At 53.7% G+C, this 11,677-nt stretch overlaps 1 protein-coding gene across 2 annotated transcripts in view; it reads right to left on the bottom strand.

Annotated features, from left to right (window-relative positions):
* RELB (RELB proto-oncogene, NF-kB subunit) overlaps positions 1 to 11,081 on the bottom strand; it is a 28,497-nt gene extending 17,416 nt beyond the window's left edge. The window contains exons 1-3 of one of the 2 annotated variants that reach the window (XM_060651422.3): positions 10,811 to 11,081; positions 9,854 to 9,901; positions 4,220 to 4,566 (exon numbers count right to left, since the gene is read on the bottom strand). In XM_060651422.3, the coding sequence (XP_060507405.1) occupies positions 4,220 to 4,566; positions 9,854 to 9,901; positions 10,811 to 10,865 (450 nt within the window). In that variant the 5' untranslated portion in view covers positions 10,866 to 11,081. The remainder of the gene's footprint in view (positions 1 to 4,219; positions 4,567 to 9,853; positions 9,902 to 10,810) is intronic. The other variant, XM_060651423.3, reaches the window with a different exon arrangement.
* Between the last annotated feature and the right edge of the window lie 596 nt (positions 11,082 to 11,677).

Here is an 11,677-nt window from a genome sequence, read left to right on the forward strand (position 1 = left end):
GGCTCAGGTCATGATCTCACGGTTGGTGAGTTCGAGCCCCGCACTCGGCTCTCTGCTGTCAGCACAGAGCTCGCTGCGGATCCTCTGTCCCTCTTGTTGCCTGTCCCCCCACGCTCAAAAATAAACATTAAAAAGACACTAAGGCCATCCGTCTTAGTCTGTCCGGGCTGCTACAACAGAACACGTGAACTGGACGGCATCTAAGCAACAGCAATTTATTTCTCACTGTTCTGGAGGGGGCCAGCATGGTCAGGCTCTGGGGAGGCCCGTCTTCCAGCCCTGACTTCCCTCAATGTCATCCTCACCTGGTGGGAGGGGCCGGCAAGCTCTCTGGAGTCTCTTACAAAATCATCAACCCCACTCGCGAGAGCTCTGCTCCCATAACCTCAGCACTTCACAAGGGCCCTACCTTCTTCTCTCTCCACAAAGACTCTACTTTCTAATACCATCACACTGGGGACTAGGATTGCAACGGATGTAGTTTAGGGGGACACAAACATTCAGACCATAGCAAGTCCTGTCAATTAAATGCAGCATGTGATCCTGGACTGAATATTAAACAAGTGAACAAAAACAACAGCTATCAAGAATATTTGGGGGACACCAGGCTGGCTCCGTGGGGGGAGCACGTGACTCTTGATCTCAAGGTTGTGAGTTCAAGCCCCACATTGGGTGAGGAGAGTACTTCAAAATAAAATCCTCAAAAAGAAAAAAGAACAGGGATGCCCTGGTGGCTCAGTCGGTTGAGCATCCAACTTCAACTCAGGTCATGATCTCATGGTTCGTGGGTTCGAGCCCCACATCAGGTCTCTCTCATAAAAGAAAGAAAGAAAGAAAGAAAGAAAGAAAGAAAGGGAGGAAAAAAGAAAGAAAAAGAACATTTAGGGGATAATTAGAATATGGACTTAATATTAGATAATACCCTTGGAGGAAAATTAAGTTTCTAGAGCGTGATGATGATATTATGATTATATGGGTACTACATTGTAGGAAAACATCCTTGTGCTTGAGGGATATACACTGAAACATTATGGGTGAAGTATATCTCCAACTTACTTTTAAATCTCCCTCTCCAAATGTCTATCTAAAGGGAGAGAAAGACATAAAGCAAATAAGGCAAAAGTCATGTTCACTGCAATGTTCTTGTCTATCGTATGTAGGTTTTTAATTTTTCAAAAGAAAAAGTTGAGACATAAAGTTGAAAAAAAAAATACCCTGACAATTGGAAAAATAGACAAAACCTTTAAAGATAAATAAGGCGTTACAAAAATATCCCTCTATGCCCTGTGCTTGCCCCATTCCTGAAAATCCGGTGATGGAATGTACATTTCAAAGTAAACCGTTCTTTCCACCAGAATGTTCCGCCCTGGATGCTGCTTTTGGCCACAATGTCTGGAACCAAATCAAATAACAACTACCTAGCTGAGTAAAGGGAGCCTCCACTAGGGGAGTGAGTGGTGGGGAGCTCCAACTCCATTCAGAAGCACCGGACTAACCTCAATTCACACAGCTGGTAAGATTCAAACCCACGTCTTTCTGACTCTAGAATCTGAATTTGTTTTTTTGTTTTTTTTTTTTAATTTTTTTTAATGTTTATTTATTTTTGAGACAGAGAGAGACAGAGCATGAACGGGGGAGGGGCAGAGAGAGAGGGAGACACAGAATTGGAAGCAGGCTCCAGGCTCTGAGCCATCAGCCCAGAGCCCGACGCGGGGCTCAAACTCACGGACCGCGAGATCGTGACCTGAGCTGAAGTTGGACCCTTAACCGACTGAGCCACCCAGACGCCCCTCTAGAATCTGAATTTGTAACCACTATGTTGACTGCTTCCTGCAGGGTGGGGGAAGGACAGGGTTGCTCTGTTAATCACCTAAATAAACCTATGAGTATAAATTCCCGTACTTTATGGGAGAGGGGGAGGGAGGGAAGCAGGAGACCTCGTGTGAAGGAGTTTGGACCTGGGGCAGAAGTGGGCTAAGGCCTCATGGGTCTCCAGGCGGGAGGAACAGCATGGGCAAAGTCCTAGTGGCTGGAGGGTGGCCAGTGAGGAGGGGCTGGGTGGGAATGGGCAGCAGGAGCCAGAGGGTGAGAGCCTTAGAGGCTCAGGGAGGAGATTAGGCTTCCTCCTGGGGGCACTGGGGAGCCAAGAAAGGGTTGTGAGCAAGGGCAAAGAGCAGACGTGCAATTTAATAGGGCCCTTCTGGCTGCCTGGTCGGGAGAAATTCGGAGGACTCTGGGCGCTGGCGGCCGTGCAACCCGGGGCTGGTGCAGTGATTCACCCACAACTCAGGTTCAATAAACACTTCGACAAAGATCCAGAAGCACATGAGGGCTCTGTACGGGGGAGATGCAAGGAACCATGCCTCTCCGACGCCAGTTGGGAGAAATGGTCATGGGCACAACCTCACGGAGGGCAATTTGCCTACCAAATCACCTTAGACCAACCAGCAAGGTCCACTTCCAGGAGCGACATGAAGGAAAGAACAGACGAACCGAGTCATTCTCTACAGCGTTGCTTATAATAGGAGATGGGAAACCACCCCAATACCCACCAGGAGAGAACCCGCACGGTAAATTATCCCCCATCCATGCATGTTAATACAAATCTTTGATGTTTGAAAGTTTTGAGGCATGTGCTTTAAAACTTTAAAACAGAGGCACTTTTAAACAGGTTTGAAACGGGTAGCTCCGGGGCGCCCGGGGGGCTCAGTCTGACTTTGGCTCAGGTCATGACCTCACAGTTTGTGAGTTCGAGCCCCGCATCCGGCTCTGGGCTGACAGCTCGGAGCCTGGAGCCTGCTTCGGATTCTGTGTCTCCCTCTCTCTCTGACCCTCCCCCACTCACACTCTGTCTCTGTCTCTGTCTCTCCCCCGAGAATAAGTAAACATTAAAAAAAAAAATCTTGAAACAGGTAGCTCGGGGGGTTAAGCATTAGACCTGGGCTCAGGTCACATGATCTCACGATTTGATTCACGCATGGGAGCCCTGCAAGGGGTGAGTTCCAGCCCCACACTGAGTGAGCTTGAGCCCCGCTTCCGGTGAACACAAGCCCTCTCTTTCGGTGAGCTCTGCTTCTCTCTCTCTCTCTCTCTCTCTCTCTCGCTTCTCTCTCTCTCTCTCTCTCTCTCTCTCTCTCTCCCCGTCTCCGCCCCTTGTGGGATTCTCTCTATCCTCTCTCTCTGCCCCTTGCTCACTTGCACCCTTTTGCTCTCAAAAAAAAAAAAAATAATAATAAATAATAATAAATAAATAAATAAATAAAACTTTAAAACAAAATAAAGATGCGTGTAGCAAACCCAAATGTGGAATCTTATTTTTCCCTCTCTTTAACACAAAAGGTAGCATAATTCCCTACAAATGGTTCTGTGCCTTTTTTTTTTTTTTTTTTTGGTTTATTAATCTATCTTGGCGATGGTTTCACATTAGTACAGTAAGGGAGGGCTTCATTTAATTTTTTTTCTTTTCCGTGTTAACTAACTGCACGTGTTTATATTTATCGGCACACACATTCACACACATAGACTTGCCATGGCTGCGAAGGATTCCAATGTGTAGATGTTCACAGGATTATTTCACCAGTGCCATGCTGATGAACGCTGCATTCTGATTCTTTACGCAAGGCTGCAAGGGATAACCTTGCACATCCCTCTTTTTGCCCCGAGGCTGGCATATATCTACATGATCAGTGCCTGGAATGGCCAGGCCGATGAGTCACGATGGATGGTCATAATCGTTAACGCCTTAAGGCCAGCGGTTCATCTCTACGGAGCACATACCGTGCTGGAGGCCCTTGGCGTGTATAAATTAACTCGTTTCCGCCTCCCAACAACCGCAGGTGGGTTAGTATTATTATTATCCCGTTTTGTGGAGAAGGAAACTGAGGCACAGAGGGACTGAATAAGCAGCCCAAGGCTGCACAGCTAGTAAATGGCAGAACGGGGATTCATTCAAACTTGGCCACTCCGATTATTAAGACCTCCCTTGTGGACCGGGAGATCGCGTCGGCCCTTCCACGGCAATGATAATTTCGATTAATACTGCCAACTGCCAGGAAGGAGGCCTTTCTTTGAATGTCCTTTTGAATCTGGGGCCAGGCGATTAACTATGATCCGCTCCAACAACAGCAACAGCAATAATAATAACGACCGTCAACTAGGCTAACTACACGCACGCGAATCCCGGGGGCGGGGGACCGCGACACCCCACCCCGGGCCCCACCTCGATGGCGGGCAGCGTCTTGCTCGCCTCCGTGCTGCTCTCCCCGAGGATGCTGCCGGCCGAGCGGCCCTCGCACTCGTAGCGGAAGCGCATGCCGCGCTGTTTGGGCTGCTCCGTGATGACCAGGTGCGGCCGCGGCCCGGGGCCCGGGGCCGGGGGCAGGATCCGGCCCAGGGGACAGCCCCAGGGCGGCGGCGTGGCCGGGGGCGGGGGCGCCGCGGGGCCCAGGGTGACGGTGCTCAGGGAGGCGGCCCCGCGAGACACCAGGCGCGGCAGTCCCTCGCCCGGGCCCGGCTGCGCCCCCTCCAGGCCAAAGCCATTCTCCTTGATGTACTCGTCGATGATCTCTGCGGGAGAAGCAAAAACTGGGGGTGACGCTGATTATAAAAGGAATGGCTCGGTGACCCTCCCTCCCCACCCCCGCCCCGAGACCTGTGCCGCCCCGCCTTCCCTAAGCCACTCCTTTCTTCACAAACATATTTCTTGGGGCGCCTGGGTGGCTCAGTCGGTTGAGTGTCCGACTGGGGCTCAGGTCATGATCTCGCGGTTCACGAGTTCGAGGGACTGGGCTCTGTGCTGACAGCTCAGAGCCCGGAGCCTGCTTCAGATTCTGTGCCTCCCGCTCTCTCTGCCCCTCCCCTGCTCACACTCTGTCTCTCCCTCAAAAACAAATGAAACATTAAGAATAAAATAAAATAAAATAAAATAAAATAAAATAAAATAAAAACATATTTCTTGTGGGCTGAGGGCGGGGGGTGGAGGGGGGCTTGGCCCCAAACACAAAAAAAGTCCCTACCCCTCCTTCTTGCAAACAGCTCCCCAGTTCTTGAAGCCAGAAACCTGGGGACCTGCCTCGTCTCTCCTCCTGCACGCTCACATCCACTCCCCTCCCTAATAGCACCTGAATTCAAGTCTCCATCACCTCTCACCTGGATAAAGGTAGGGCCAGGTAACAGGTGTCCCTACGTCCAGCTCACCCCGTTTAACAACAGCAAGAATAACAGCTGTTCTGCCTCAGAGAGCAGCCCCATCGTCCAAATGCTCAAGCTGGAAGGATGCACCTCTTTGTGGGTTGCTCACGATCCCCCAGCTGTGTCCCGTCCTTGAACTTCTGCCTCTTGCCTCAAACACGTATTTACGCCTCTCCCCACACCCCTGTCTCCATCCTGGTCCGCCCTCACGGTCTCCCCTCGAACCACTGCTCACGTTCGCCGCCAGCTCACCTCCTCAGCCTGTCCCCCACGCACAGCCAGAGGTATCTCATGTCAGATCTTGTCCCCCCTCCCGTGGCGCCCATCTCCCTTATAGTCGAAGTCAATGTCTTCCCCATATAGCCCCCCCCCCAACTCTATTCATCTCAGAAAACAAAAAACAAAAAACAAAAACAAAAACAAAACCCCACACCCCGGACCCCTCCGGATCCCTGCCACAGAGCCTTGCATGGACGGGTCCCTGTGGTCCTGGGTCTCCCACCAACCTCCCTGTCACCTAGCTCTTTTCTCTTGCTCCCAGCAAAACTGGCCCTCTCTCGGGGGGGGGGGGGGGGGTTGTGCTTGCTCCCCATCTGCCTATTCCATCCAGCCCACACTGGTTTCTCATCCTTCTGGTCACAAATGTCACGCCTTCAGAAAGGCCACTCTAATGTGTGTCTTCCCAGGCCATCTGTTTTTCTTTGTGTTATTTCCTTCACAGCCCTTAGCCCAATCTGACATTATCTTGCTCATTTATTCCTTTTCCTACTGTCTCCTCCACTAGAGTGTCAGCTCCAGGAGGGTGGGGACCTTGTTTGGTTTATGGGTGAACCCCCGGGGCCTAGAAAAGTGCCTGGCACATGACGGGTGCTTGAAACAACTCACCGAAAGAATTAACAACGGTCACGGTGATGGTGACACGGAAGGCAGCTGGCGTGCGGAGTCATTTCTAATGACTCCTAATACCAAGGTACTGCTAATACCTTGGGAACGTGACCGTTAAAATCCCCTGGCAGTCCGAGAAGTCACGCTGTGACCCTCCCCCTGCCCAACAGCGAGGGAGGCCAAGATCCCCCACTGTGAGAACTTGGGACTCCTCAGCCTCCCCCCAGACCTGCCCTGTGATACTCACCCAATTCATCTGTGGAAGGAAGAGAAAGAGAAAGAGAAAGGTGAGGTCCAGAAAGTGCTCAAGACTTTCATCTTTTAAGACAGATTCCCCAACCCCCTCCCCTCACGGAACCCCTCCCTTTCCCCCTTCCTCCATCCCGGGAAACTGGGCTCCGACTCCCTGGGGTACCAAACCCCAGCCCCTGTCTTATCCTCTTGGGCTACCCCACCCCCCCCCCCCCCCCGCTCAGCTCCCAATATTGGAGCCCCAGGGTCAGGGTACCCTCAAGTGCCTTCTAAAAACCGGGAATTATAAAGCATCATCGGGAAGGAAGCCAAAGATCTTATCACTGGGAAAAAATTCAACATCCAAGATTCTAAATTGAATGTGGGGGGGGGGGGGTCCCTCCCTAAAGCCCACCACAGAACCCCAAGGCTCTATACTAGCTAGTATCTGAAGATCCAAGGAAGTCGGTCCTTCACCTCCAGGCACCCACCTGCCCTGCACCCCGGCCCAGTCCCTCGGCAAGGCCCACCCACCATCCCAGATTCGCCCCCTGAGTGGGGAGAAACATCAATGCTGGGGAAGCCCTTTATCACCTCCTCAGGGAGGCTCTGTCCTGAACGGGGCCATGGAGAATTGAAACACGCCTCCCATCATTCCATAGACAGGATGAGGGGAAGGCCGGAGTGAGCAAGCCTGGGCTCAACGCCGTGAGGGAGGGCAGTGGTCTGCTGCTGGTCGTAGGCTTATCGATGCCAGCCTGCCTCGCTGCCAGACCTTTCCTCCTCCTCCTCCTCCACTCTCGGGGAGTGGCTCCTGTCAGCCACTGCCACCTGGCAGTTTGCTCCTCGGAAAGCAGTTTACCTGCTCCCCTTATCTCATGTGATCTTTGAAGTCAGCAAGGGGGGGAGACCCCCCCCCAACTTGGTGGCTGGGGACACTGAGGCTAGGAGAGAAGAAGGGACAGGCTGTAGATCACTGGCAGGGCCAACCTCCAACTTGGAACAACTTTCTTAAGCATCTATGCTGGACGGACTGGGAACCCCAAGATGAGTTCGACTTTGGGGCCCTCAAGGAGCTCCCAGGCTGCAGGGGGAAACTGAGGCCCAGGAGGCAGTGGCCTGAGCTTTGGACCGCCTCAGCTCAAATCTTGGCTCTGCAACTTGCTAACTGTAGGGACTTGAGCCCATTACTTAACCCCTTTGGGCCTTGGTGTCTTCACCCGTAAAATGGACACAATAATAATGCCTCGCTGGGCTGCTGTGAAAATCAAATGAGCTAATACGTGGGAAGCACTCAGAACTGTCACAGTTGTAGGCAAGACATAAATGCTGGCTGCTCTTGGATAAAGTGTTGGGAGACATTATTTTATGGACGTAGGTAACCAGCTCTCCCTTTCTAGGCTTCGGTCCATCTGTCTATATACAAAATGAAAGGGTTGGAAGATGTGCTTTCACAACATGGGGTGTAGAGTCACCCAGACGTTGGTTTGAATCCTATCTGTCACCCACTGACTGTGCAGCCTTGGGAAAGTCTCTCAACCTCTGAGTCTTTCTCTGAAACATGAGGTCTGAGCTCCTATCTCAGGTGTTAACATGAGGATTCAGAATCACACAGGTCAATTGCTCAGCACGGTGTCTGAGCACTGTGTCATAAGGCTTAGCTAATAGTATTATTATCTAAAATCCTCTTTCAGCCAGGAAACGCTGGGACCTTCTCCTTATTAAAGGCCCAATTCAAATAACCCCCTACCCCACCTCAACCTCCCACAGAGACCTGCCAAACCATTCAGGGACGGCCAGGATGGGCCCCAGGTCTTTCCTGCCTCAGGGCCTTAGCACAACCTGCTCTCTGCCAGAATGCTCTTCCTCCGTTTCTTTGCGTGGCCTCCTCCTCCTCCTCCTTCAGGTCCCTGCTCAAATGTCGCTTACTAGATGGGTCTTCCCTGACCACTTTATCTAAGAAAGCCCCCTGGTCCCTTGCTCCAGTCTGTGACAGTTACGTACCTTTGTTTTATCATTTTCATGACACCGATTAGGATTTGACGTGACTTTGCATTAAGAGACTCACATCTATCTCCTCCTGCAGACTGTGAGCACCTCGGAGTAGGGAACATGTCTGCCCCATCGCACTGTATACCCAGGACCCAGGAAGTGTCTAGCCCATCAGAATGAGGGAAATTTTCCCTCCCACTCAGTCCTGGCATTTAGGGCTCTCATTCTTACCCTGCTGTTAGATATCACTGGCCCCGAGACCTCTTCAGAGCCTTTATCACATTTTATAATCCTGCATTTACTTTATTGCCTACGTGTCTGCCTCCACATCTAGGGAGGGAACCTAGGAGGGCAGAATCAGGGCTGTCTCAGTCACTACTGAGTCCCCAGCACTGCCCGGCACAGGGCCAGCTACAGAACAGGCACTCGGTAAATATTTATCGAAGAGATGACATCACCAATTACTCTCAATTGAAACCAAAGATCTAGGTCTTGCGCCAGAAAAACCTCAGCCTGGTTCCTGCCCGGAACCAGTGCTCGGGCAGTACCTGTCCCCAATGCCATGCCCCACCTTTCATCCTTGTCCAAACTCTCAGCCCTGTTAGAGAACCCGCTGAGCCTCCTCCACAGCCAGGCCAGCGCTTTGCAGGTCCCAAGGATCTACCTCCAGACAGAGGCCCAGCCCCAGCCCACTAGGGCCACTGAGTTTTCACGCTGACAGGATTCAATCCCTGCCCTCGAAATCCCAGAAGATTTCTAGGAGAGAAGATGTCATTTAGCTATGATTCTGCGTTGTCTTGGGCAGCAATGAATTTTGGATGGCACTGGCTGAGGGGCCGTACAGATTAGTGGTTCTCAGCTTCTTTTTGGGAACTTGCTAGAAATGCAAACTCTCAGGGCCGCTCCTAGACCCACTGAATCAGAAACTCTAGAGGTAGGGCACCACAATCTGTTTTAACAAGCTCCCTGAATGACTCTGATGAACACGAAGGTTTAAGAACCATGGTTACAGGCTCTGTAACAACGACAGCAGCAGCAGCAACAACAGTAAAAGCCATTAACAATTAACACTTACGGGGACTTTACTGTGTGCCAGACACTGCTTTGCAGATCTGCCTGTATCAGCTCATTGAACCCTCTCAATCCCTGCCACCAGAACGGAGGCCCTGATATTATGTCCATCTTACAGATGAGGCAAACTGAGGCCCAGAGAGGGGAAGTGATTTGCAGGCACTCACACAGGGAGGAGGTGATGGGTGGCACCAATGTGTAATTATTACCCTCTGCACTGCCACGGTAAATCTCTAAAGAGGACTCCTCTTAGAGAGTGAATAGGTGGTTAGTTTTACCTGTCCAGCTCCTAATCACCCGGGAGGTAGGGGCATCTGGGGCCCCCATCTCAACCGGCGGGGATGAATACAGGTGGTCAGAGGAAAGCTGAGGTGGACCTGGGCGAAACCCCAGACAAGAGGCGTGCCCAGTGCCGCCTCCACAGGACGCCCCCCTCCCCCGTCCTGAGGGCGCAGGTGGGCGGGAACTGTGGAGGGCTGCTCACCCGTGGTCCTGGAAACGGCGAGCGAGAGCGAGGAGAGGTCAGCGGACCCTGCAGGGAGGGAGGCATGTCTCAGGAGGTAACGCGGCGGCTGCGGGGGGACCGGAGAATCTCCCAGGCCCCACCCCGTTCCTCTCGTGGCCCCGCCCCTTTGGATCACGCCCCTTCTGCCTTATTGCGTGCAGGGTCTGGCCTTCCTTCTCCAACTTCTGGACCCGTTCCCCAGTGTCTGTCATTCTCACCACCCTCCATCACATTCAGGCCGGCTCCTTCTCTTTCTCAAGGGCCTGGAGGAGCCCTTAACCTCAGTTAGGAAAGCCCCCACTCCGTCCTTGCTCTCAGGATCAACCCTCCCCCTTCACTTTTTCAGTGAAGTCCCTAGTCCCCTTCTCCCTCTCAGACCCTGCCACTTCTCTCCAGAGGCAGGCCCCACCCCCCTTTCTTCTCCGAGGCAGGCCCCGCCCCTCTTTTTTCGGAACAGGCCCACCCCCTTTTCCCTGGCAGAGTCAGGCCCCGCCCCCTTACTCTGAGTACGACGCCGCTTCCTTCTTAGAGTTAAGCTCCGCCCCCTCTTTGCTCTCAGAGTCAGGCTCCGCCCCCTTCGGTGAGCGAGGACCCTCATTTTCGCTCTCGGTGAATCTGTCCACGCCCCCACTCCGCAGGAGCAGCTCCCGCCCCGCCTTCTCCGAGTCGGGCCCCGCCTCCTCCTCTGCCTCAGGGTCAGGCCCCGCCCCCTTCTCACTCTGTAGTGGGACGCCTCCCTCTTACCTTGGGCTGGACCCCGTCACTATCCTCTGTCTCCTTCCTTCCCTCTAATACAGTGTCCCCGGAACCCTCAACCTCGCCCCCCCAAACGTTTTAGAGTCCCGTAGGAACCCCCAGACTACTCCAGGACCCTCCAGAACCCCTGCATCTCCATTCCCGCCCCAGACTCCTCTCCTGAACCCCGGTCCCGCTTACCCAAGGCCCCCAGCTCCGGCGCAGCGGACGGTCTGGCGACGCGGCGACTCGGCATGGCCCGACCAGTGGGGACGGACGGCCCGGAGGCCGGCCCAGATCAAAACACACACGCGGGCAGGCCGGGCGGCCAGAAGGCACGGTCCGGAGGACGATCGCGGGTCGGGCGAGCGGCGCAGGGGCTGGGGCCACAGGCCGGGCTGGACGCGCGGCGCCCGGGGCTGCGGGGGGCGCCGGGCCGGGCCGGGCGGGCGGCGGGCGGGGGCGGGGCGGCGGAATTCCCCGGCGCCGCCGGCCTGCGCGCCCATTGGCCTGCACCCCATCGTGACGTCACGCTAGGGGAACGGGAAAACCCCCACGCGTCACGTGGTCGCGGGGGCGGGGCCGGCCGGGAAGAGGAGGCTGGGCGCACAGGAGGGGCTGGGCGAGCGCCGCTGCCCAGTGCTCAGGGGGAGACAACTGAGGCTTGTTTAGGGCCACTCACGTCCTACCCCGGGAGCAAGTTGGGAAACTGAGGCCCGCCCCCCAGGTCTGCAAGCGGGAGCTGAAACTGCTGTTTCTCTGTAAGGGAAGCTTCGGGATCGGGAGGTTGCCAGGGCTCCAGCTGCCATTGGGAATAATGATCTTTACGAAAACCTCCGCAGCCTCTCTATGCCTCAGTTTCTTCAAGGGTAAACTGGGACTGAAGGTACTTAAACGTTTAAAGCTAGAATGCCAGTTTTAGGATTTGTCTGTCTTGTTCCTTACTCTAACCCTAGTGCCTAGAACATCCCCTGGAACACAGTGGGTGTCCATTAAATGTTTAATGCATGGATGGATGTTTTATTCTTCCCCCATTACCCTTTCAAGTTTCCCAATGGCCCAGAACAC

The sequence above is a fragment of the Panthera onca genome, chromosome E2 (assembly GCF_046562875.1).
Source record: "Panthera onca isolate mPanOnc1 chromosome E2, mPanOnc1 haplotype 2, whole genome shotgun sequence".
NCBI lineage: Eukaryota > Metazoa > Chordata > Mammalia > Carnivora > Felidae > Panthera > Panthera onca.